A 25768-nucleotide genomic window follows, 5' to 3' on the forward strand; every position below is an offset into this window, starting at 1 on the left:
TTTTTTTTTCAGTAGAGTGCTATAGCATCACAATTCACAGCAACCTCAAACTCTTGGGCTTAAGCAAGTCTTTTGCCTCAGCCTCCCATGTAGCTGGGACTACAGGCTCCTTCCACAACGTCCGGCTATTTTCTTGTTGTAGTTGTCATTGTTGTTTGGCAGGCCTGGGCCAGCCTCCATGTACATTGCTAGTGCCCTAGCTGCTAAGCTGCTACAGGGTCTAAGCCCAGGAGTTTTAAACTTTGATAAAGTAAACTAATATATATATTAGTTTGTTTGTTTTACTTAAGAAATACTTGCTTCACCCAATGTATAAATTGTTATTGCTGCTGTAAAGACACCACAGACTTAACAGGCTTAAAGCAGTACAAATTTATTGGGTGGTGCCTGTGGCTCAAGGAGTTCTTTAGATCAGAAGTCCGGATACTGCATTTCTCATCTGCTTCCTTTGCTTAAGAGTCTTGCCATGCTGGAATCAAAGTGTCCGTAGAGTTGTTCCTTTTTGAAGGATTAGAAGGAGAATTCATTTCCAGAGTTTATTCAGATAGTTCAAGGATTCAGTTCTAGTCTGGGCATGGTGGCTCATGCCTATAATCCTAATCACTCTGATAGGCCAAAGTGGGAGGATTGCTTGAGGTCATGAAAAGTTGCAGACCAGCCTGAGCAAGGGCACAAAATTTTGTAAGACCCCATCTTTACTAAAAACAGAAAAAATTGGGCGGCGCCTGTGACTCAAAAGAGTAGGGCCCCAGCCCCATATGCCAGAGGTGGTGAGTTCAAACCTGTCCCTGGCCAAAAAAACTGCAAAAAAAAAAAAAAAAAAAAAAATAGAAAAAATTAACTAGATGTGGTGGTGCATGCCTGTAGGCCCCAACTACTTGGGAGGCTCAGGCAGGAGGATCACTTAAGCCTAAAAGTTTGAGGTTGTTGTGAGCTATGATGATGCCACTGCACTCTAGCTGGGGTGACAGAGCAAGACTCTCAAAGAAAAATAGAATTCAATTCCATGTAGTTGAAGGGGCTCCATTCCTTACGAAATCTGTAGGTTGGGAGTCATTCTCAGTTTTCAAAGCAACCTGTATTTCATGTCTTATGACCCCTTTCATCGTCAAGTCAGAGAGAGTATACGTGTCAAAGATGCATGTCATGCTTTCAATCTCTCCTGCCTCTTTTGTAGCATCTTAACTCAACTGACTGTAGACTTTAGTTACATCTACAAAATCCCTTCATGTCAACTAGCTTAATGTTTGATTGATTAATGACTATAATCTAAGTTGACATATCAAAAAACCTTCACACCCAGGATCATAAAAAATCTTCTCTGGGTTTCTTCTAGAAGTTTTATATTTTACATTTAGGGCTATGTTCCATTTTGAGTTAATTTTGTATATACTATGAAGTATGTGTTGAAATGCATTTGGGGGCATATGATTGTGTCTTGACTTTTTTTTTTTTTTTTTTGAGACAGAGTCTCACTATATCACCCTTGGTAGACTGCCATGGTATCACGGCTCACCCCAACCTCAAACTCTTGGGCTTAAGCAATTCTCTTGCGTCAGCCTTCCAAGTGCTGGGACTATAGGTGCCTGCCACTGCGCCTGGCTATTTTCTTGTTGTAGTTGTCATTGTTGTGTGATAGGTTTGGGCCAGGTTTGAACCTGCCAGCTCTGGTGTATATGGCTGTCACCCTAGCTGCTTAGCTACAGGCACTGAGCCTTATGTCTTTTTTTTTTTTTTTTTTTTTTTAAGAGACAGAGTCTCACTTTCTTGCCCTACGTAAGGTGTGGCATCACAGCTCACAGCAACCTCCAGCTCTTGGGCTTAGGCAATTCTCTTGCCTCAGCCTCCTGAGTAGCTGGGACTATAGGTGCCTGCCACAACATTTGACTATTTTTTTGTTGCAGTTTGGCCAGCACTGGGTTTCAACCCGCTACCCTCGGTATATGGGGCTGGCACCCTGCTCACTGAGCCATAGGCACTCCCCAAGCCTTGTGTCTTGCCTTTTAACCACTTTTAGTTATTACAACAGGACAGATTTTATTCTGCTAAGAGGCTTTTACCAGTAAAATACACATTAGTTTGATAGGACTTGATGCTAGCCATTAGCTAGCCATACTAAATTGGTCTTTTTTTTTTCTCTTTGAGACAGAGTCCCACCATGTCACCCTCAGTAGAGTGCCATGGCATTACAGCTCACAGCAACCTCAAACTCTTGGGTTTAAGCAGTTCTTTTGCCTCAGCCTCTTGAGTAGCTGGGACTATAGGTGCCCACCACAACGCCCAGCTATTTTTGTTGCAGTTGTTTTAGCTAGCCCAGGATGGGTTCGAACCCTCCAATTTTGGTGTATGTGGCTGGCACGTAACCACTGTGCTACGGACAGCAACCTCAAACTCTTGGGCTTATGTAGTTCTCTTGCCTCAACCTCCCAAGTAGCTGGGACTACAGGTGCCCACCACAACACCTCGCTATTTTTAGAGATGGAGTCTCGCCCTGGCTCAGGCTGATCTCGAACTTGTGAGCTTAGGCAATCCACCTACCTTGGCCTCCTAAAGTGCTATCATTACAGGTGTGAGCCACTGTCCCCAGTTTAAATAGCTCTTTGATAGTTAGAGCAGGAAGGACAGGCTTTGATCGCTGCCTCTGATGGATGTCACTTATCAGGCCTTTGGTTTGCTGTGTCTCATTCTTGCAGATCTCCTTCTTTCCAGAGTCAGGACAGCCAGAGTGCTTAAAGGAGATGAGCCTGGAGTCAAAGAGTGGGGGCCGAGTTCAGAGACGTTCTGCCAAGATAGCTGTGTATCACCTGCAGGAGCTGGCCTCTGCTGAACTGGCCAAGGAATGGCCTAAGAGAAAGGTGCTTCAGGACCTGGTACCTGATGATCGGAAGGTAAGGTAGAAACTTGTATTAAATTTGCAGCCATTATGTTGAATATTATGCTTACTGTACACAGAGAAGTAAATGCACTTGAATACGTGATAAGCAATATTTCACTTGTTTATCTTTAGAGATACTTCTCATCTAGCTTTAGGGTTTGGATTCAGGTATGAATTCAGGTCTATTTCATAACTTCCTTAAGGAAGGCCTCTTAACTTTGGAGTATTTCCAGAGGAAATCTGAATTCTCAGATTAGATTTTTGCTTAGTCATTTTCAAGTAGGTTTCCATTTTGTTAGTTCATATATAATAGTTCATATTTAGTTTAGGTAAGTGACTTCAATTCAGTTTGTACTAACAGAACTCTCTCTTCCTTTTTTTTTTTTTTTAAATAAAAGCTTATACAAAACATCACTATATAAAATAACTTAGAAACAGATTTGCTCTGAATAATGGGAATGCGGGTAGTGAGCTTTGTCTAGTTGGCCTTCTCCTTGATAATTTCATCCTTCCCCTACATGGCCTCAAGCATGCTTCTGAAAGGTGCACAGCCTGTTTGGAAATCACTGGATTAAAATATCATTCAGGGAGGAGCATTATTTAGCCAAAACGAAATAGTATTTGACTACAGAGTGGTGTTTGGAACAAATGGGTTGAGAGGATATAATAAGAGGTAAGATCAGAACTAAGGACTTATTACTCTCCATAGTATCGAGAAGAATAGTTTAGATTGGCATAGACCTTTGACCCATATGAGGGGAATGTTATGTCTTAAAAGAAAGTAAAGTCAAATCCTAATTTCTAACATGTATCTTTTTTTTGGTGTAAAAATCCATCTTATTGATAACCAAGGATCATGTTTTTCAACATCAGAGCATCCTTCCTTTTTTCAGACTTAATTTCTGCATTTTCTTTTTCCTGTTACAGAGTGAAGTACATGGCTGTGTAAATTCAGTTTAATGTGGGTTTGGCATAGTGATACTGTATTATTATATTGTAGTCAAGTTTCACTGTGCATAGTATGTAGTAGAGAATTTGAAATAAATATTTGTTAATTCTTTGATAAGGATTGGTAGTCTTTTCTAAGTAGATACTTTCCTTAAAATCATCAGTTGTCTATTTTGATAGTGTGGGTAAAAGGCATTATTTTTTAAATATGGAAAGTTAATTTTTGAATAGATATATTCTTATGGTTCAAAAGTCAAAATGATGATAAACATTGAGACATCCAACTCCCACCCTGTCCTGTTGTATCCTGTCCCTATGGTTAACCATTCGTACTAGTTTCTTGTGTATCTTTCCACTGTTTCTTAACGTACACACAAAGCGTTATATATTCTTTTTTAAAATTTAAAATTTTGAAATGATTTTAGACTTACAGAATAGTTGCAAAATTAGTACAGAGTTTCCCTGTGCTCTTATCACCAGTTTGTCTTTTTTGAGGCAGAGTCTCATTATGTTGCCCTAGGTAGAGTGCTGTTGTGTCACAGCTCACAGCAACCTCAATCTCTTGGGCTTAAGTGATTTTCTTGCCTCAGCCTCCCATGTAGCTAGGACTACAGCCAGCTGCAACAATGCCTGGCTATTTTTTGTTGCAATTGTTGTTGTTTAGCAGGCCCGGGCTGGGTTCTAACCTGCCAGCCTTGGTGTATGTGGCTGATGCCATAACCACTGTGCTATGGCTCAGAGCCTATCCTTTTCTTTCTTATTATAGATACATGTAATATTCTGCTTTATTTCACTTAGGAGTTATCCCTTGATATATGCAAAGCATTGGTTCTAGGACCTTTGTCCTAATATTCAAGTGCTATAGTTGGCTCTGCGAAACTTGCATATATGAAAAGTTGATTTTCTGTATGTATGGATTTTGCCTAGTGTGAATACTGTATTTTTGATTTGTGTTTGGTTGAAAAATATCCAAGTCTGGCCGGATGTGGTGGTTCATGCCTGTAATCCTAGCACTCTGGCAGGCAAAGGCGGGTGGATTGCTTGAGCTCATTCATGGGTTCCAGACCAACCTGAGCCAGAGAGAGACCTTGTCTCTAAAAACAGCCAGATATTGTAGTGGGCACCTGTAGTCCCAGCTACTTGGGAAGCTGAGGCGAGAGAATTGCTTGAGCCCAAAATTTTGGTTGCTGTGAGCTGTGATGCCATAGCTCTTCACCAAGGGTGACAAAAAGAAAGAAAGAAAGAAAAAGAAAAATAGCCATATGTAGGTGGACTTGTGCAATTCAAACTTGTGTTGTTGTAGGGTGAACTATATCTTCTAGAAAGCACTCTAAGCATGTTCATAGAAATCATCTTTTCATTTTTATTTTTTTGGGGGGAAGATGAGATAGTCTCACTTTGTCACCCACACTGGAGTTCAGTGGTGTCATCATAGCTCACTGCAACCTTCAACTCCCATGCTTAAGTGATCCTCCTGCCTTAGCCTCCTGGGTAGCTGGGACTATAGGTGCATGCCACCATGCCCAGCAAATTTTAAATTTTTTTGTAGAGGCTGGGTGCAGTGGCTCATGCCTGCAATCGCAGCACTTGAGAGGCGGAGGCAGGTGGATTTCCTGAGCTCAGGATTTTGAGACCAGCCTGAGCCAGAGCAAGACCTCGTCTCTAAAATTAGCTACATGTGGGCAGTGCCTGTGGTTCAGTGAGTAGGGCACCAGCCACATATGCCAAGGGTGGCAGGTTCAAACCTGGTCCTGGCCAAACTGCAACAAAAATATAGCTGGGTGTTGTGGTGGGTGCCTATAGTCCTAGCTACTTGGGAGGGTGAGGCAAGAGAATCGCCTAAGCCCAAGAGCTGGAGGTTGCTGTGAGCTGTGACTTTACAGTACTCTACAGAGGGTGACAAAGTGAGACTATCTCAAAAAAAAAAAGATAAGTAAATAAATAAATGAATAAAGTTTTTTGTAGAAATGGGTCTTTCTATGTTGCTCATGCCCATCTCAAATTCCTGGGCTCAAGTTATCCTCACACCTCACCACCTTTCCCGTGCTGGGATTACAGTTGTCAGCTACCATGCCCAGCCTTCATTCACAATAGCTGCATAGTACATAGTTTATATAAATACAGTATGTTATATAAAAATAATAGTTCATACGTTCTCCTATAAAAGAATGTTAGATGGATTCATTTACACTAGCTTCAGAGGAGAATGAATGCTCATAAACAAAACCAGCTGCATACTCTGATATCTTTTGTTAAGCTTACCAGAGATTCTTCCTTCTTCCTTATTTGCCCCCTTGTCTCTGTGGGCTTTGGTTTGTTTTTCTGTCTCAGAAAATCAACTTTGTTTCAGACTGTTGAATCAGGAAGATTGTTTATTCACCAGAAATACAGGTGTTGCCCATGGTACACTAAAACCCCACTTTTAGTTGTAGGGAGAAACTTAACTCATATCAAAGCATGTGAAAGGAAGTGCTAGGAACAATTCTACTTTTGCAGTAAAAGCAACAATTTAGGCATTATGTTCCTGATTTTTCTCTCATCCTTGTTTTGGATTGAACTTTGATTTTTTTGTTTTAGGATTTAAAAAAATATCAAAAATTATAATGTTATTATCACTATCTTTGAAGAAAAAACAGCAAGCAATTCAGATAAACAAGGGAAAAAATATTAAAACTATTTAGAATTCTACCTCTCAGAGAATATTGCCATTAACATTTTGTGTATCTCCGCCTTTTTAGCCATCTCTGTATATTTATTGAATATGAAAGTACACTTGTATTCCCATCTCTCTCTCTCTCTTTTTTTTTTTTTTTGAGACAGTCTCAGGATGTCATCCTTGGTAGAGTGCCGTGGCATCACAGCTCACTGCAACCTCCAACTCCTGGGCTTAGGCAATTTTCTTGCCTCAGCTTCCCAAGTAGCTGGGACTACAGGTGCCGGCCACAATGCTCAGCTATTTTTTTGTAGCAGTTTGGCCAGGGCTGGGTTTGAACCTGCCACCTTCGGTATATGGGGCCAATACCCTACCCACTGAGCCACAGGCGCCACCCCCACCCATCTCTTTTTTTAATAAATGTTTTAACTCTGTATAATGCTCTATCACTGTTTTTCCTTTTCTTTCTTTCTTTATTTTTATTTATTTATTTTTTTTGCAGTTTTGGCCAGGGCCAGGTTCAAACCGGCCACCAGTATATAGGACCGATGCCCTACTCCCTGAGCCACAGGCACCGCCCTATTTTTCCTTTTTTTAACTGTAAATGAAGTGCTATACCTCAAAGTCTGTGTCTTCTGTTAAAAATCAAACTTTCTTTTCTTTTTTTTTTTGAGATAGAGTCTCACTTTGTCACCCTGTAGGGTGCTCTGACATCATAGCTCACAGGAACCTCCAACTCTGTTTTTTTGAGACAGAGCCTCAACCTGTCCCACTGGGTAGAGTACCATGGCATCACAGCTCACAGCAACCTCCAACTCCTAGGCTGAAGCGAGTCTCCTGCCTCAGCCTCCCAAGTAGCTGAGACCACAGGTGACCACCACAATGCCCGGCTATTTTTTTTTGGTTGCAGCTATCATTGTTGTTTGGTGGGCGGGCTGGATTTGAACCCACCACCTTAGGTGTATGTGGCTGGTGCCTTAGCTGCTTGAGCCACAGGCACTGAGCCAGAACCTCCCAGCTCTTGAGCTTGAGCAATCCTCTTGCCTCAGCCTCCCAAATAGCTGGGACTATAGGCAGTTGCCACAACACCCAGCTATTTTTTTTTATTTTTTAAAATTATGTATTTTTACTTAATTTTTTTTAGAGACAGAGTCCCAGTTTGTCGCCCTCAGTAGAGTGCTGTGGCGTTACAGTTCACAACAATCTTCTACTCCTGGGCTCAGGCGATTCTCTTGCCTCAGCCTCCTGAGTAGCTGGGACTACAGGCACACGCCACAACACCTGACTATTTTTTGTTGTTGTTGTTGCAGTTTGGCCAGGGCTGGGTTTGAACCCGCCACCTTTGGTTTATGGGGCCAGCAGGTGCCGCCCAGCTATATTTATTTATTTATTTTTTTAGAGACAAGATCCTTCCTCTTGGTCAGTCTGGTCTCAAACTCTTGAGCTTTAGCAATCCACTTGCTTTGGCCTGCCAGAGTTCTAGGATTACAGGTGTGAGCCACTTTGCCAGGCCAAAAATCAATCTTTCTAAGACTGAACAATAGGTAATTATACTTAATTGAACTTATTTAAATTTAAATTACAATAGATAATTATACTTAAACTTACAGTTTTAGGAGCTTTAGAGAGTCTTACATCTTTACAGTTGTTTTGGTATATAGATGGAAATATATTTGTGGACTGCAGAATTATATAACCTGCCGAATTGGGTGCAAAACTTGGGGTATTTTGGTTGGGAATTTGATTCCTGTAATAAAATATTTCTTGTCTTACAGTTAAAATACACTCGCCCTCGGCTACCTACTTTCAGCCCAGAAGTACTACACAAATGGAAGTCAGATATCAAGAAGTATCATCGTATTCAGTGTCCTAACCAGGTGGTTCTTTCTCATTTATTTCATAAATGTTTATCAAGCATCTGCTGTTGTTTCTTTTATTTGTTCCTTAATTGACAAAGCACCTGAACCTTAATGGCTTGAAACAACAATTACATTCGTTCAAAGTTCTGTGGATCAGTAATTTTCTTGGGGTAGGGTAGTTCTATAGAACATGAAATCAACTGGGATGACTCATGGTATATTTAGCTTGATGCGCAGATGGTACTGGAATATTCAAGATGGCATCTCTGCAGCTGCATTCATCTGGGAGTTTGGCTTTCCTTATGGCTTTATCCTCTAGCCAGGGTAGTTGGCCTACCATCAGGGTACATAGTGAGTGACTTCTCGGAGAGTATTCTAAGAACATAAAAGCAGAAGCTGCCGATCTCTTAAGGCCTAACTTCAGAATTTACACAGAATCACTTCCATGGCATTCTGTTGATCAAAGGAATCAGGAATCACAGGGCTAATCCAGATTCAAAATAAGGTAATTAGATTCCACAGCCACTTTTTTTTCATTGAGACAGTCTTGTACTGTTAGCCTAGATAGAGTGCCTGGTCTCATCATAGCTCACTGCCACCTCAAAATTCTGGGCACAAGTAATCCTCTTGTCTCTGCTTCCAGAGTACCTAGGACTACGGGTGTGCACCACCATGTGCAGCTAAATTTTCTATTTTTGGTAGAGGTGGGGTCTCTCTCTTGCTCAGGCTGGTCTTAAACTCCTGAGATAAAGCAGCCCTCCCGCTTCAGCCCCCCAGAGTGAGCTACCATGCTTGGCCCAAGATTTTACTTCTTTTCTTTCCTTCTTTTTTTTTTTGAGACAGAGTCTCACTTCATCATACTCGGTAGGGTGCTATGGTGGCATATCTCACAGCAACCTCAAATTTTTGGGTTCAAGTGATTCTCTTGCCTCCGCCTCCTGAATAGCTGGGACTGTAGATGCCCACCACAATGCTGGCTATTTTTAGATGGGCTTCTCACTCTGGCTCAGAGTGGTTTCAAATCTGTGAGCTCTGGCAATCCACGCACCTTGGCCTCCCCACGATTTCATTTCTTGATGAGAAGAGTGGCAGAGTATTTCCAGCTATCTTTTTTTTCTTTTCTTTTCTTTTTTTTTTTTTTTGGAGACAGTATCTTACTATGTTGACCTTGGTAGAGTGCTGTAACATTACAGCTCACAGCAACCTCAAACTCTTGGACCTAAGTGATTCTCCTGCTTCAGTCTCCCAAGTAGCTGGGACAACAGGCGCCTGCCACAACGCCTGGCTATTTTTTGTTACAATTGTCATTGTTTAGCTGGCCTGGGCTGGTTTTGAACCCGCCAGCCTTGGTATATGTGACTAGCGCAGTGACCACTGTGCTATAGGTGCAGAGACACTGCAGCTGTTTAAACTATCATAGCTATGGGCAGTGTCTGTGGCTCAAAGGTGTAGGGCATCGACCCCATATGCCAGATGTGGCAGCGGGTTCAAATCCAGCCCCGGCCAAAAACTGCAAAAAAAACCTATCACAGCTATAGTATATACAGCTATATGTTGTATTTAGGGGGAGTAAGAAATGCAAAAGAAGTGGGAGATTCCTTTGTGCTAAATAAAGTAGATTTTAAAAAATGGAACCAGCTCTGTGCCCATAGCACAATGGTTATTACACTAGCCACATGCCCCAAGGCTGGCCGGTTCAAGCCTGACCCAGGCCAGCTAAACAATGACAACTGCAACAAGAGCAGCTGGGTGTTGTGGCCCGTGCCTTCAGTCCCAGCTACTTGGGAGGCTGAGGCAAGAGAATTGCTTGAGCCCAGGAGTCTGAGTTGGCTGTGAGCTATGACACCACGGCTACTGAGGGTAACATAGACTCTGTCTGAAAAGAAAAAAATAAAATAGGCTCGGCACTTGTAGCACAGTGGTTGGGCACCAGCCACATACACTGAGGGTGGTGGGTTTGAATCCGGCCCGGGCCAGCTAAAACAATGATGACAACTGCAACAAAAAATAACCAGGCGTTGTGGCAGTTGCTTGTAGTCCTAGCTACTTGGGAGGCTGAGGCAAGAGAATCGCTTAAGCCTAAGAGTTTGAGGTTGCTGTGAGCTGTGATACCATGGCACTTTACCTAGGGCAACATAGTAAGAGTCTGTCTCAAAAAAATAAGTAAACAAAATAAAATAAAATAATGTAAACATAGAGAGTCTCTCTCAAAAAATAAAAGAAATTAAAGAAATAAAAAAATGTAACCATGGCTTGGTACAGAGGCTCACATCTGTAATTCTAGCACTCTCTGTTTTTTTGAGACAAAGTCTCATTATGTCACCCTGGGTAGAGTGCCATGACGTCACAGTTCATAGCAACCTCAGACTCTTGGGCTCAAGTAATTCTTTTTTTTTTTTTTGAGACAGAGCCTCAAGCTGTCCCCCTGGGTAGAGTGCCGTGGCATAGCTCACAGCAACCTCCAACTCCTGGGCTCAAGCGAGTCTCCTGCCTCTGCCTCCCAAGTTGCTGGGACCACAGGCGCCGGCCACAACGCCTGGCTATTTTTTTTTTTTTTTTTGGTTGCAGCCATCATTGTTGTTTTGGTGGGCCCGGGCTGGATTCCAATCTGCCACCTTAGGTGTATGTGGCTGGCACCTTAGTCACTTGAGCCACAGGCGCCAAGCTGGCTCAAGTAATTCTTGAATTGCTTGGGTTCAAACCCGCCAGCCTTGATGTATGTGGGCCAGGTTCGATCCCACTAGCCTTGGTGTATGTGGCCGGCGTCCTACTCAATTCTAACACTCTGGAGAGGCCAAGGTGAATGGATTGTTTAAGGTCAAGAGTCTGAGAGCAGCCTGAGCAGAGTGTGTCCCCATCTCTACTAAAAATAGAAAAAGACTAGCTGGGTATCCCAGCTACTCAGGAAGTGGAGGCAAGAGGATTTCTCAAGTTCATGAGTTGCTGTGAGCTATGATGATGCTACGGCACTCATTCCAGGGCAACAGAGTCAGACTCTGTGTCTAAAAAAAAAAAAAAAGTGTAATTTTCTGTATCAGAGAAAGTACCAGGGAAGGGAATGTCTTAAGATTTTTTAAAACATGTTGTTCACCTTTTATATCCTTTTACCTTTCCTTGATTTTCCTTCTTGTTTTGGTGGCTATTGTGGTTTGTGGCACTGTTTATTGGTCATCTTCCTCCAAAAGAGTAGAGTTGTTCAATGTAAATGGCCAGATTACTAAGAGAATCAGAAGGTATTTGGCATAATCTTCACATTATTTCTTCTCTTTTTCAGGGTTGTGAGGCTGTCTACAGTAGTGTATCCGGCCTTAAAGCTCATCTGGGTTCTTGTACATTGGTTTGTAATCTTTTTTTTTTTTGGTTTGTAATCTTTTGAACTTAATATCATAAATATGTCTTCTAAACTAGTCTGACATGGAAGAGAATTCAGTTTAGGTGAACAGCTAGTTGTCCTGTTTGCTGTTAGCTTCAGAAGCCTTTTTAGTTTATTATGTCCCAAAGATTCTTGGTCCATTATTGGGTGTGATATCAGGGTATGTCCAAAACTCAGATTAAGATCAACACTGTTGTGAGTCATATAAATTAAAGAAGTTTAGAGACAAAAATAAAATATTTCTGAGTTCTTACCAGGGATTTAGATTCTTCTACCTGAACGTCTACTACCTTGGACCTGCCCTGTTTTATTGGACCTTAAACTTTCTAGGATCAACTTAGATGTGCTTATCTAGATTGATGAAGATCCTCTGAAAAACCCATATGAACTATACTGGCCTCTGGGGATACGAGGTGGGATAGGATATCAGGCTAACAGCCTTTCACCTCCCCGAATCTTATCTTTTCCATATTGAGCCTACAACTCACCAGCCATGGGAATTCCTGCCATTTCTAATTCCATTAAGACTAATTCCATTAAGAGGTATCTCCTCCCACAAAATGAGCATCATGGAAACCTGAAGCCTCTGGTGGGGGTGGGGGTGGTGGAGAGAAATCTTGCTTCAAGGCAACAAGGGGCACCTAAATCAGATCTGTCCAGGAATGCTTAGGTATTTTACATCTTTTTTTTTTGAGACAGAGCCTCAAGTTATCCCCCTGGGTAGAGTGCTATGGCATCACAGCTCATAGCAACCTCCAACTCCTGGGCTCAAGCGAGTCTCCTGCCTCAGCCTCCCAAGTAGCTGGGACCACAGACGCCCGCCACAACGCCCAGCTATTTTTTGGTTGCAGCTGTCATTGTTGTTTGGCAGGCTTGGGCTGGATTTGAACCCACCACCTTAGGTATATGTGGCTGGTGTCTTAGCCACTTGAGCCACAGGCGCCGAGCCAGGTGTTTTATATCTTGATCTTACTTTATGAGTTCCTAAACTAGGTATTATGGATGGTGCTCTTCTAATTCTGAATTTCAAAGGCACTCTTTAAAACAGGCTCATAGTGAGAAGAATTGCACATTGGTGCCTCTGGTCAACTTTGGGAGTTTGATCATTTTGGGGGAGGAACCAGAAGAATTTGAAAGTGGAGTGAAAAGAACATGGGAAGGTAGAAAACTGTGCTGTAGTACATAATAAAAATAGGAGAATGTCTGGTTGTGTTGAAGGGGGTAGGTGGGTATTTGATAGAGAATTGCATTAGGACAGATACACGTTGGTGATAGTTTGTCCAAGCTGGTTTTCCTAAATATATTGCTCTTTTGGATCTTTTCCCTTCTTATCTTTGGTGAAGTAGAATTCCCTTTTTTCATCTCTCATAATCCTTACTTACAGATGGCCCTGGTATGGATTCCTTGAATTTACCAATAATTCTCTTTTGTTTCTTGGAAATAGGGAAACTTTGTGGCTGGAAAATACAAGTGTCTTCTATGTCAGAAAGAATTTGTGTCAGAGAGTGGTGTCAAGTATCACATCAACTCTGTCCATGCTGAGGTGAGGTCTCTCTCTTTCCATAGTGTTTTTGTAATCTTGTGGACCTGATATATAAACCACAAGAGAGGTAGATTTTGTCTCTGTTTTTGTGGGTTAGAGCTGTCACCGAAATTGGCTACAAAGTAGTTACTAGAGACGTTGGCATTAAAATACTCTCTCAGTTAGATGTATAATTATATTTTTCTGTGAAAGCATTTGAAATCAGTCTTGCTATAAGCATCCTTAATCTCTTCTAATTCTCTTAAATCCAGTTCAGGAATTTAGAAGCAAAGTCGACTTTCCGTGTTTGAAATTCTTCTTTCACATTGATCTCTGTATTGCTGTGCTTTCTAGCATTCTAATGTCTTCCAAGAACCTGTTTTTAATGTTCTTTAGAATATTGCATAAAACAACTATAAAGGACATTGTTAAGATAATTCTGTGGTAGTATTCCTCTATCTTGGCTATTTCCTATATATTGATCTAGAAGATTGATCAGACCACTTCATTAGGTTCAAGATTTGTCAGGGTAGGGGTGTGTAAGAATACTTAAAAATTGGATTTTTGTCCCCTACCCCTTAATTTTTTAAATTAATGCACAGAGAGGTTTACTAATTTGCCTGTGGTCACGTAGCTAGAAACAGAGCTAGGATTTGCATCTAGGAGGCCTGGCTGTAAAATTCATGCTCTTAATTATTATAGTATCATGAAATAAAAATTCATGGCTCAGTGAAGCAGAAAAGTGAGCAGGACAGTGCTAAATAAACGGACTTTGTAGATCATTTATTAAGATACTCAGAGTTATGCCTTATATGCTTCTAATAACTGCTCTGTATTCGATTTCTCTCAGTTAAAATATAGAATTCTAAGCTCTAGAATTCCTATATCTATACTTTTACTATGTTCTGCCCTAATTATGTCCCCTTATTTTTCATTTCTCCTGTACCCCTTTTTGTCCTTGACTGTGTTTTGACTAGATGTTATTTATATTTTGCCTCTCTAGGATTGGTTTGTTGTAAACCCAACAACAACCAAAAGCTTTGAAAAGCTGATGAAGATAAAGCAGCGGCAGCAAGAAGAAGAAAAGCGGAGGCAGCAGCACAGGAGCAGAAGGTCTCTAAGACGGCATCAGCAGCCTGGCATTGAGCTTCCTGAGACAGAGCTGAGTCTTAGAATAGGGAGGGATCAGAGGAGGAATAATGAGGAACTGGTAGTATCCTCCTGTAAGGAACCAGAGCAGGAGCCAGTGCCAGCACCACTCCAGAAAGTAAAGCCCCCAAAGACTAATCATAAACGAGGAAGGAAATAGGCAGTCAGCCTGAAAGTGCTCCTAGGAGAGCTGATATGATGCTGTTGTCACGGGGACCTATGCTGGGGGGACTGAGTCATGGGGCTAAATGAAGATTCTTTCAGCTGTTTGTGTAATCAGGCTGGGACTTTCTCAGCTTCTTCTCCTGTGTAAATTTCACCGTCTTCCCTACTTAATCACTTTTATTCCCCTGTCACCTTTAAGTAGGTTTTCCTGCTATTCCTCATTGGAGTCCTCTTATTTTTCCTCTTGTCTTGCCCAAAGAGTTCCCTCTTAAGGTGAACTGTAGGCCCCTGTTACCCTGTATAAGACTAAGAAATCTGTTTGGTTGTTGTTTCCTTTCTGGGGTATAGAATGTTCTTGGAAGATCCATCGATTTAGTAGCCACTCCACCATCTAGCTTATAAAATTATTCCAAACTAATTTTTTAAAACCATAACTGAATGGTCATTTTTGTATTTGTGATATAACAAGCCTAGAAGCTAGAACTATTGTCACCCATGTAATAGAGTTCCTGTGTCTCCTTGGGAGACAAACTTTATGGAGGTTGTTTATCCTTTAAATATGGTATTAGGATTGAAAGTAAGAAAAGGGGCTTACGATGAAAAAGCTAGAACCTCCCTACACTGGTTATATTGAGAAATGCTTTGCTTACACCAAGTAGCAGTGACTAGGCCCACAGACATGAAAAGCAAGCAGCCTTAAGAATATTGTGTCCCAAACATTAAATGACTGGAAAGGAAAAGTAGAAGTAGCAATAAATACTGCCCCAACTTTCCTGAGGCCTCATCTGTTGCTATGATTAATACCCTCCTTAAGCTTACTTTTGCTGTCTTGGATTTAAGAATTGAGAAATATCATATTGCCCCAGATGCTGTGACATGGTCTAGTGCTGCTAAGCTCCTAAGTGGTAATGCCACTAAGATTGGAGACCAAGATGCACATTCCTTCTACCCTGGACTTTACCTCACTTGTTGGTATACACTCCACTAAGTCCTCATGCATCCCTTTAGCAGCCAACCTCTGTCTCTTTGAATTTTCTGAGAATGTTGTTCTTCTATCTTTTATATATGGAGTTCTATCCTCTTTATATCCTGAGACCTTGACACCAGGTGTAGATACTTATCTGGAGCTGGAAAGAAAAATTCCTTTTCTGTACCTCATGCCTACCTGGTAATGTGTAATGGAGCTGTTTCTCTTTGAGGGTGGCTTTCTCTGGAGGATTGGTTAGAGCAGCTTTGTTGTCGTGTTTCTGGATTCCTTTCCCCCTTTTCCATAAATATTGGTCTTATATATTCTTGTCTTTTTCGTGGCATATGCCATACAAAAAATTAACTCTAAAATGGACAAATACTACCTTTTCAAATTCTGAAAGGCTATTACCACTCTTTAATTCTCTTTTCTCTGTTCTCCTCCAAATAGCTTTAAAATGCGGGCTATTGTGAAGACCACTTTCAAACAAGGGAGCACTGAAACCTGAATTGGATACTGCCAGGATAGGTAGCAAAGGACTTGGCATATCCACTCTGCATTTTCATTGGGAGTGCACCCTTAAAGCCCTTCCAATAGATGAGGGTTGTTAGGGAGGAGAAACGGAAGAAGCTATGTTAATTTCTGGTGAGTAAGACCTGGGGAATGTTCGGCAATGACAAAAGAAATAAATGACTCTCAGTTAGAATGATGTTTCCAGTTGTTCTTTGACTTTCGACCTGCTGCATGACTCTTCACTGACACTGTATGGGGTAAAAAGATAGCTAGAATTGGGGATGAGTTCCAGGCTGGGCACAGTGGCTCATGCATATAATCCTAGCACTATGAGGCTGAGGTAGGATTCCTTGAGCTCAGGAGTTCAAGACCAGCCTGAGCAAGAGTGAGACCCCATCTGTACTAAAAATAGAAAAATTAGTCAGATGTGGTGGCAGGCACCTGTAGTCTCAGCTACTTGGGAGGCTGAAGTAGGAGGATCACTTAAACCAAGACTTTGAGGTTGTTGTGAACTATGATGCCATGGCTCTCTACCCAGGGCAACAGAAGGAGACTCTGTCTCAAAATAGAAAAAGAAGTTACAAATGTAGTTGTTCTTAGTAGTTCGTTAGCTCCTGTGATCAGATGGTTAAAATAAGTAATTTTGAATTTAAAATGAATCACTGTAGGAAGCTTGCTCAGGCTCATCCAAGGCCCTTGTAGGCATTCCTTTTCTTTTTCCTTACTGAGGCCAAAGATCAGCAGAATGCAGTATAGACTATCTTCACAAGTTGGATAATATCAGAGATATCTAGAAGTTTAATACATGGTTTGGAGTATAAATTGGTATAATCACTTTGAAAATGATTTTGCATATCTAGTAAAGTTGAAGATACATGGTATATACCTTAAGACTCAGCAGTTACACTCCTAGAAACTCCCATTGGCTAGATGTACTAAGAGACATACAGAATGATTATCCCAGTATAGTTTACAACGGAGGTACTGGAAATGTATATGAGAGACTGGTAGCTGTCCACCAAAATCTGCTTTCACCTTTGAAAGTTATAGGATTGTAGGACAAATGGTTATACTACCTATTCCACTTGTCCTCTCTTCCTGCCCTCATCTCCATAGGGCAAGAGGTAGAAGCTCACTTTTCTCCCAGGGAATGTGAGTAGAAGTGATGTGTATCATTTCCAGGTTGGAACTTCTTAGAGAGTGAGTATAGCTCCATGCTTAAAATCCCTGCATCTTGCTAGATACAGATGATGGGGCACTATGTAATGGGAAAGCACAAAATGGAAGATAGTTGACTTTCTGAATTGACCCCATGAAGGAGAGCCAACTTGCCAACCAGGAATATCTGAAATTAATGTGAATAAGCAGCAAATGTCTGTTGAGATGTTATACATTATTGGGTCTCTGTTATCTTACTCTAATACAGGGGTCCTCAAACTTTTTAAACAGGGCCAGTTCACTGTCCCCCAGACAGTTGGAGGGCCGGACTGCGGGCCCTGGGACGAGTTGGCTGCTAAGCAGGACAGGCAGCGGCGGCAGAAACACCCGGCGGGCTGGATAAATGTCCTAGGTGGGCCGCAGTTTGAGGATGCCTGCTCTAATATATAACCTAATTGTCCATCATCGGGAGAATGGGTAAATTGTGATAAAGTCAGACAGTAGAATACTACATAAGCTGTACAATTAGCTAGGGGTTCTTGCATCATCTCATGAATATGTCAAAAATAATTTCTGAGAAAGCAAATTACAGAATACATCACATATGCTACTTATGTAAGGTTTATAAAACATGCAAAAAACAGTTGTGTCTGTGGATATGTTTACGAATTTGCCTGTAGAAATATAAAAACAGGGCCAGGCACCATGGCTCACATCTGCAATCCCAGCACTTGGGAGGCCAAGGTGGGTGGATTGCTTGAGCTCAGGAGTTCAAGACCAGGGAGCCAGAGCAAGACCTCGTCTCTAAAAATAGCCAGGCCATTGCACCTGTAGTCCCAGCTACTTGGGAGCCTGAGGCAAGAGAATCTCTTGAGCCCAAGAGTTTGAGGTTGCTGTGAGCTATGACAGCATGGCACTCTACAAGAGTAACATAGCGAGACTCTTGGTCTCAAAAAAAAAAACAAATGCAAAGGATAATAAACACCAAATTTAGGATAGTGTTTCTGAGATTCAGTGGGTTTCAACTGAATTTGTTGACTAAGGTGGATTTGTTGTAGCTGTCTATATTTTTTGTCTTAAATATTTTTTAAAAAACACAAAAACATTCTACTCACCTTCTTAAAACAGAAGAGTTTAAAAAAAAACCTAAAAAAAGGTAAGACTAGAAATTTCACTTCATCTTAACCTTTGATTTTCCCTCACTCGTCCTATACTTCCTTCCCACGTGAGCAGACATGCCGCTGTGCATCCAGATGCCAAAATGTAGTTAATTCTTTTCTCATCACAGCAGATTAGTTAATAGGTCTTGCCTACTACCAAATAAATCTCTAATCTGTTTGTACTTCTGCCACCCAATTCAAACCATCATCACCTCCTGCCTGGACTATAATAGCTTCTTAATTTGATTTCCTACTTTTTTTCTGGCTTGGTTGGACATGCTCCATGTAACAGCTGTAGTGATTTTAAATTGTAAGTCAGACCTCATTCACCTTCTAAAAGCCTATAAGGCCTCTGTGCTCACATTTCTGCCAACCTTACTGACCTCACCATCTTCTCCACCTGTTCTCTCCCCAGTCCCCAAGTATAGTTCAGCTACATGTATGTTTCTGTTTCTTGAATCTATTCCTATCTTAAGGCCTTTGCATTCACTGTTGCCTCTACCTTGAATGGTCGTCTTCCTCAATTTTTGTACTGTTGGCTTCATTTTATCATTCACGTCTTAAATTTCACCTCAGAAGTCTTTTCCATTTAACTTCACTTCCTACAACAACTCTGCTTAATATTCTTAGTAACAAAGCAGACAAAAATTAGATTGAGATCTTAGTTGGCTAACGTAATGCTTGCTTGGAGGTATGGATGATTTCCAAGTACCTTGTCAGGTATATTTCACCCTTTAATGTCTTTGAGCCCTCACTTGGAAAGGGACAGCCATAAGCAATGTACACCACATCCATTATCTGTGATGACAGCAAGTGAAAAACAGATCATTTGAAAGTTACCCCACTTGAATTAGACAAGACAGCAATGGCAGAAGGGCAATAGCAGAAGAGTCAGAGTCTAAGTAATCTTTTCTACCTTCTGGACTCTTATCAGCCTTAGGTATATTTTCCCCTAGAGCTTTTACATTCACAGAGAGCAGGACTTTCAATCTGTCTTGAATACCATGCTTTCCGAGTTGAGTCTGTGTTTTCAGTTTATGAATTGAGGTATTTAGGTTAAGCTACCTATATGCTATCTAAAACACTAACTTCTGCATTAAAACTAGATCATTATTTGCACACTTGTATGAATAAGACTTACAGGAGTGATAAGACGAAGAGTGAGGTGAGGAAAAATTCATTATATCAGAGCATTAATAGGATCAATGGATAAATCATGTTCTTATTTATTTTTTTCAGGCCAAAATAACTACTTGAGTATGTATTTTTAATAAAATTTGTTTAATAACTAAGGAACTACATAAAATATTTAACATAAAAATTGTTAAAGTTGTAAGGTAAAGGCACATTAAGGGGAATCCTTTTTAAATCTAATTTTAAATGAATTCACTTTACATATAAAGTTGAAAATTGAGGAAAATTATTTTGAAGTTCATTAATTTCTGAAAAACAAAGTTAAAGTATAATTAACTTTTGCAATTAAAATATGGGATTATATCCTAGGACTCAGCATTTGAGTAAATCACTGGTCTAAACTCAATGTCATGAATGCAAAAAAATACAACTACCCTACAAATCAGTATACTAATTTAAAATATTCCTAGTTCTATTAAATGGGCATAATACATGACATACATTAATTACAAAAGTGCTACAAAGTATACATATAAAAATGTAGTAAGTGATCTAAAACTATCAACTAAGTGGTAAATAATTTTACTTGTCATCTTAGAATTTAGACTGCTGGGCAGCACCTGTAGCTGGCCCCATATGCCGGAGGTGGTGGGTTCAAACCCGGCCCTGGCCAAAAACCACAAAAAAAAAAAAAAAGAAGAAAGAAAAGAATTTAGAATGCTGCTAGAGAAATTAATGGCACAAGACTCTCCAAAAAGTTGCCCAAATATTTTAGAATTCTCTTCTGGTACATTTTTCTGAAATGAGAAAGGGCAATCCATCATCTCAGTAGTGCTAGTGTTATTTGGTAAAAGAAAACATTTTCAAAAGTAAGAATTGACCTGGTACATGTATCCTTCATCTTCGTTTACCTTTTCAATATAGTCAAAGCTAAAACTGTAGGCTCTTAGTATCAGATGACTAAACTGTGTGTTACCAAAGTACTTTTTCACCTGTGAGAAAACTATAGAAGGGGCTATCTGGTCACTGCCATAAACTTTAAAAAGTGCTTCTAAACATTTTACTTTTGATTGCTCAGTTGGCCAAAAGGAATGAGGATAAACTGATAATGGCTGTTAACTGACCAGAAAGCACTAACAATCTGAAATGCTATCCTTAAAGGTACTTCGTCTATAGAGAAATCTAATTTAACTAAATGATTAATCACAACTGTTTCACTTCTCAAGTTGGTTTTCTTGAGCTAGTTTGATGTATATGGGTGTTTGGGAAATAGGTAGGTATTAGGGTCACATGTTAGGTTAACTAAAGTCTGGAACGTCTTATTAACGAGGGCTAATTAAAGAAAAAGCTACTTAAGTGAAGCTAGTTACACAAATATCTAGAAGGACTGATGGAAAAAAGTCCATCTAATCTCTTACAGGAACTCATCAGGATGAATATTTTACAGAAGCAATCTGCAATCCAAAAGCCTTCCTAACCAGCTTAATTTAAGTAGTAACTAAGAAAAATGTTCCACTTTTTACTTAATCAATGTTATTTTAGGAATTACTGTGAATCAATCCTTGTCTTAGTGCCTAGGGGAGGGCTAGTTGCAGTCTGTGGAGCATCCTGTTCTTTTAGGCACCAATTATGCCTTCCTTGCAGTTGCTGCCTCCCGCGGGTTAAGTACTCCAGATACCACTGTTCCTGCTGCAGCTGCTGCTTCCAACTTTTTAAGTGGCTTTGAGAAGCCTCCAACATCAAAGATTGACGGATTAGCTGCAGCAATTTCTTCTGTAACTGCTGGTTCTCTCTGATGAGGCCACTAGAGAACTCAAAAAAAGATTCCTTTGCTGCCAACTCCAAGGCTTGAGTCTTACTCTTATGCTTCGATTTTCTCTTTCCTAACTGCCTTAAGTCTAGCTCACTCAGTTGTTTCCCGAAGAAAAAGAATTCCTCAGCTAACTGGACCTGTACTTCCCGTTTCTCTGCAACTATTTCAGCTTGGACATTTCTCTCCTTCTCCTGTAATGTCTGTATTTCTAGCTCCTGCATCTCTTTTAACATAGAAATGTCCCTCATGTCCTGTAATTGCTGCTTCAAATGTGATTGAATCTTTTCCTTTTCCAAGAGCTCTGTTTTAAGCCTTGAAGTTTGTTGTTCATATCTGGAGGCTGCTGCTTCTCTTCTTTGTTGAATCTTTCCACATTTTTGTAAATAGGTATTCCACAGCTTCTCATCTACTTTTCTATAGTACTCAGTTTTGTTATTCAGGTATTCCAGATACAACTTGTTTTCAGCCTGGACAAGTAACTTTTCAGTGTATAGCTGCTCATTGTCATCCTGCAGCAGTTTCTGCTGGATTTGAGCCTGTTTTATTTGTTTGTTCAGCGTCCCCATTTCCACCAATGTCTTTTCTTTAAAGTTCTTCACCTTTATTAGGTTCTGTGGCTCAAAAAAATTATTTATTAGACTATGATATGGTGGAGGGGGACTTATAAGGCGCTCAGCAAACCTGAAGGAAGAACAAATGAGACATTCCTTTATTAGTTTTTAAGGGAAATTTAGAGAATAAAAAATACACAATTGTCCTGTATTCATGAGAAAATATTTTTGAGCACCCATATGCTAGACGCCCGGCAAGGTGTGGGGGAATACAGCTCACCGTAAAGATAGGGTGTGTAAGCTTACAATTTACAATATGTCGCTGGGCACGGTGTGGTTCATGACAAATCCTAGCACTCTGGGAGGCCAAGGCAGGAGGATCACTTAGCAAGGAGAGACCTAGTCTCTACTAAAAACAAAAATCAGAATTAGTGGGCACCCGCCGCCTGTAGTACCAACTACTAGGGAGGCTGAGGCAAGATGATTGCTTGAGTTTGAGGCTGCTGTGAGCTAGGTTATGGCCATGGCACTCTGATCCCACAACAGAATGAGACTCTTAACTCGGGGGGTCGGGGGGGGGGCGAAATTACTATAAGCATTCACTACAACCCTTTGAGGTACTATTTCAATTAAGAAAAAAGAGAGAGAGGGAACCGGTTCAGAGAGTTTAAGTGACTTGCCTACAATTTAACGCCGCTAGCAAGTGCCAGACCCTGGGTATGAAACCCAGATTTTATGACACGGGAACACTGTAGCGGCTACAAGGGGCCATAGAAACAGACTGGGTGTTGGAAAGTAGGTACAGTTTTCTCGACTGTCATCATCTTCCTCTAGTTTGTGAGAGCTCTGAAGTGAGAAGTGAGATGGAAACAAACTCTTCCTGCACCTGGTACTTACCTGCACCTGGAATCCAAGCGTTCATCCCCAACGTCTAGGCGACTGTCTAGTTCCCTGGGGGTGATTGCCAAGAAATGAGGGTTAGCGTTAGAGGTCTGCGACTCTGAGGAACAGCGTTCAAGTGTGGACAGTTCTCGTAGTTTCTCTGGTCGGTGCTCAAGGGGTCTCGGGGCTGCCCAGCAACTCTGGGGGTGGCACCTTGCCCCAGTCCCAGCCCTGAGTGCCTCGGCTACCGAATAACCCCTATTAGCCGATTTTCCAGTGGCTCCGCTCCTCGGTCTTGGAACACTCCCAGTTTTCTTGCCGTGTGAGCCCTGCCCTTGGGATCTCATTTCATCTCGCCTTCCTGGGGACCAGGGTTTAAGTATGAATTACCCTACTGGGGTCAGAGCCCTTCTTCCTGCCCTCTCCAGTCTTCCTCTCACTAGCCCAGCACCCCCTCCTTCTCCACTACCGTCACTGGTTAGTCCCAAATCTGGGTCACACGCTAAGAAGATGCCCCGGAGACCAGCCTACTCTTTCGCCCGCCGACCAGGTTCCATTTTCATTCCCAGCCTAGAGCGTCGCGGAAGTATCTCTAGCCAGGCGTCGTCTCCATGGTAGGTGGGCGGTGCCAGGAGAAAGATGGCGGCGCCCGCAGCTGAAGCTGAGCCGCGGGCTTCGGGGGGTCTTCGACCCCCAGTGTGCCTTTTGGTATTGGGAATGGCAGGATCCGGGAAGACCACCTTTGTCCAGGTGATGTACACGGGGCGGGCGTAGTAGGGGCGAGTGATAAGTTGTGGCTGCTGGAGGGCCAGGGAGAAAGGGAGGGGGGGTCTCTTTGGGGAGTTGGAGGGTACCGGTGCGTGGGTTTCGCGGACTTCCCTTCGCTCCAGTTCCCTCACCGGCGAATCCTCGGACCCTCGCTAGGTTAAGGCTCTCCCCTTCAGTGCATACTTCGTACAGCTTACCACGTTGTTCAGGGATTATCTTGCTGATAAAGTTGTGTCAGCTTCTTGGAGGCAGGGGCTTTCAATGAACTCTAGAGATTTATACGGTACTAGAACACAGGTTTTGGAAGATTTGCCAAATAATTATTTCTTGCATGCCTACCGTTTCCCAGGCACTGAGATACAACGAGTGTGAGGTTAATGAGGTTCTCACATTCGTGGAGCTAAATAAATTAGTGGAGAAGAAAGAAAAAACACATAGGAACACACAAACAAGTAAAGGAGTAGTCAAGAGTAGGGGCGGATCTGTGAAATGGTGGACTGAGAACTGAATGTTGCAGGACATGGGGGTGGTGGATATTTCAGGTAGAAGGAAATCTAAGTGTGAAGTCTTTAGGATGGTCGATAATGGAATGGAAATTCCTTCTTGTTCTCTTAACCGGTCTTTGAGTCTTTCCAACTCTTTCCCCCCTATCTTTGCAGAGGCTCACGGGACACCTGCATAGCCAAAGCACTACTCCTTATGTGATCAACCTGGACCCAGCTGTACATGAAGTTCCCTTTCCTGCCAATATTGGTGAGTAAACCATAATTTATATGAAGTGCTTCAAAGAGAATGTAAAGCCCCCAGCTTACCAATTTTTAGTGTGTTCATTTTGCATTTTTTTCCTACTTTGTTTTCCCTTGGATTTGCTTGAGTCCCTAAACAGACAACTCATTCATATTCTCTCTATTCCTTCCTCTTTCCTAAATTTCTTTCTTTCTCATTCACCTTTATGTCCCTTCTCTTTCTGACCCTAATGTGTCAGGCTGTTGTTATTTGGGAAAGTGAAGTGACAGAAACTCCTTCTAGGCCATAAACTTTTCAGCAAACTCTGATACATAAACTTTTTCATTTAGTTTCTTTTCTCAGAGTTAGTCAATGTGTAAGGATTCTTGTGCTGTAGTTCACTCATTGATATATAGGAGCCTTACTTCCACTCCCAGTTACATGAGAAAATGTGTGTATAATGCATATATGCATTGTTCTGATGAGAGGTTTCCAATTTTCATCAGATTTTAAGAATTAGTCTGTGACTATATAAAAGATTAAGAATGGATATGATCCAGCATCATGATTCTTGATAAGGATTTAGGCTTCCTGATTTCTAGGCTGTCACTATGCGTTAATCCTCTTCCTCCTTGTTTCTTCTTAATCCTAATGAGTTTCTGATATTCCAGAAATACGAGTAAAACAAAGATCTTGTATTAAGAAGGCGGGATCATTTAGGGAATAATTTGGGAACAGTTTCACATTTTCTCACTTAAAGGATATAATTTTAATAGTTGATGGGAGAAGTCTACAGATTGGTGGATAGGTTTAGGTAGCTATTACTGGACAGATTAATTCCTTTTTAAAAATCATTCTGCACTTGCCTTTGTCACCAGTAGGCAATTAAAGGTGTATGTGTTAAATTTTATTTGATGTTCTTTTTTTTTTCACTCAGATATTCGTGACACTGTGAAGTATAAAGAAGTCATGAAACAGTATCCTTTTCTGAATGTACTTTAGTGTTGTCTCTTTGGCTAGTTATTTATACTTTACTGATTTGAGAGAGTTTTTGTCCTTCCCTTGTGAAATATGCAAACAAAAGCATTGCTACAGACTGTTGTAATTAAAGAGCAGAGTGAGTGAGAGGATAACTGATAGCTGCCTGGGTCTTGCAAGGTGGAATTGCCTTGGAGGATCATCTACTGGTAACCACTTCTTTTAGCCTGGGAAACTCAGAAATGCGTGTGTTTAGTTGGATTAATTTTCAGTACTTTGCTGTGTGAAGTGTGTACTCTCCTTGTAGGTAAGTCTAGGTAGTAGGATTAATTATAATCAGCAGGTTGTGATTACTGAGGATCAGAGTAAGAAGCGTTATATATATAAGTTTTTTCTTTTCTTTTTCTTTGAGACAGAATCTCACTATGTTGCCCTCACTAGAGTGCTCTGGCGTCATAGCTCACAGCAACCTCAAATTCTTGGGCTTAAGAGATTCTCCTGCCTCAGCCTCTGAAGTAGCTGAGACTACAGGGGCCTGACACAGAGCCAAGTTATTTTTTGGTTGTAGTTGTCA

General features: G+C 41.3%; 3 protein-coding genes across 3 annotated transcripts in view; 2 read left to right on the top strand and 1 right to left on the bottom strand.

Annotated features, from left to right (window-relative positions):
• Nucleotides 1-16214, top strand: part of ZNF512 (zinc finger protein 512) — a 23927-nt gene extending 7713 nt beyond the window's left edge. Inside the window, exons 8-12 of the mRNA XM_012803755.2 lie at nt 2694-2888; nt 8252-8353; nt 11610-11672; nt 13153-13251; nt 14234-16214. Of these exons, the coding sequence (XP_012659209.1) occupies nt 2694-2888; nt 8252-8353; nt 11610-11672; nt 13153-13251; nt 14234-14539 (765 nt within the window). The 3' untranslated portion in view covers nt 14540-16214. The remainder of the gene's footprint in view (nt 1-2693; nt 2889-8251; nt 8354-11609; nt 11673-13152; nt 13252-14233) is intronic.
• Nucleotides 16215-20575: 4361 nt separating this feature from the next.
• Nucleotides 20576-23254, bottom strand: CCDC121 (coiled-coil domain containing 121). Its single transcript, XM_023511800.1, has 2 exons — nt 22738-23254; nt 20576-21970 (listed from the first exon to the last, which is right to left on the bottom strand). The coding sequence occupies exons 1-2, from the start codon at nt 23067-23069 to the stop codon at nt 21022-21024; spliced, it is 1281 nt and encodes a 426-aa protein (XP_023367568.1). The 5' UTR covers nt 23070-23254; the 3' UTR covers nt 20576-21021.
• A 48-nt stretch (nt 23255-23302) lies between these two features.
• GPN1 (GPN-loop GTPase 1) overlaps nt 23303-25768 on the top strand; it is a 20197-nt gene continuing 17731 nt past the window's right edge. Inside the window, exons 1-3 of the mRNA XM_003787559.2 lie at nt 23303-23472; nt 24150-24243; nt 25154-25193. Of these exons, the coding sequence (XP_003787607.1) occupies nt 23362-23472; nt 24150-24243; nt 25154-25193 (245 nt within the window). The 5' untranslated portion in view covers nt 23303-23361. The remainder of the gene's footprint in view (nt 23473-24149; nt 24244-25153; nt 25194-25768) is intronic.

The sequence above is a fragment of the Otolemur garnettii genome, unplaced genomic scaffold (genome assembly GCF_000181295.1).
Source record: "Otolemur garnettii isolate 467f Iridium unplaced genomic scaffold, OtoGar3 scaffold00022, whole genome shotgun sequence".
NCBI lineage: Eukaryota > Metazoa > Chordata > Mammalia > Primates > Galagidae > Otolemur > Otolemur garnettii.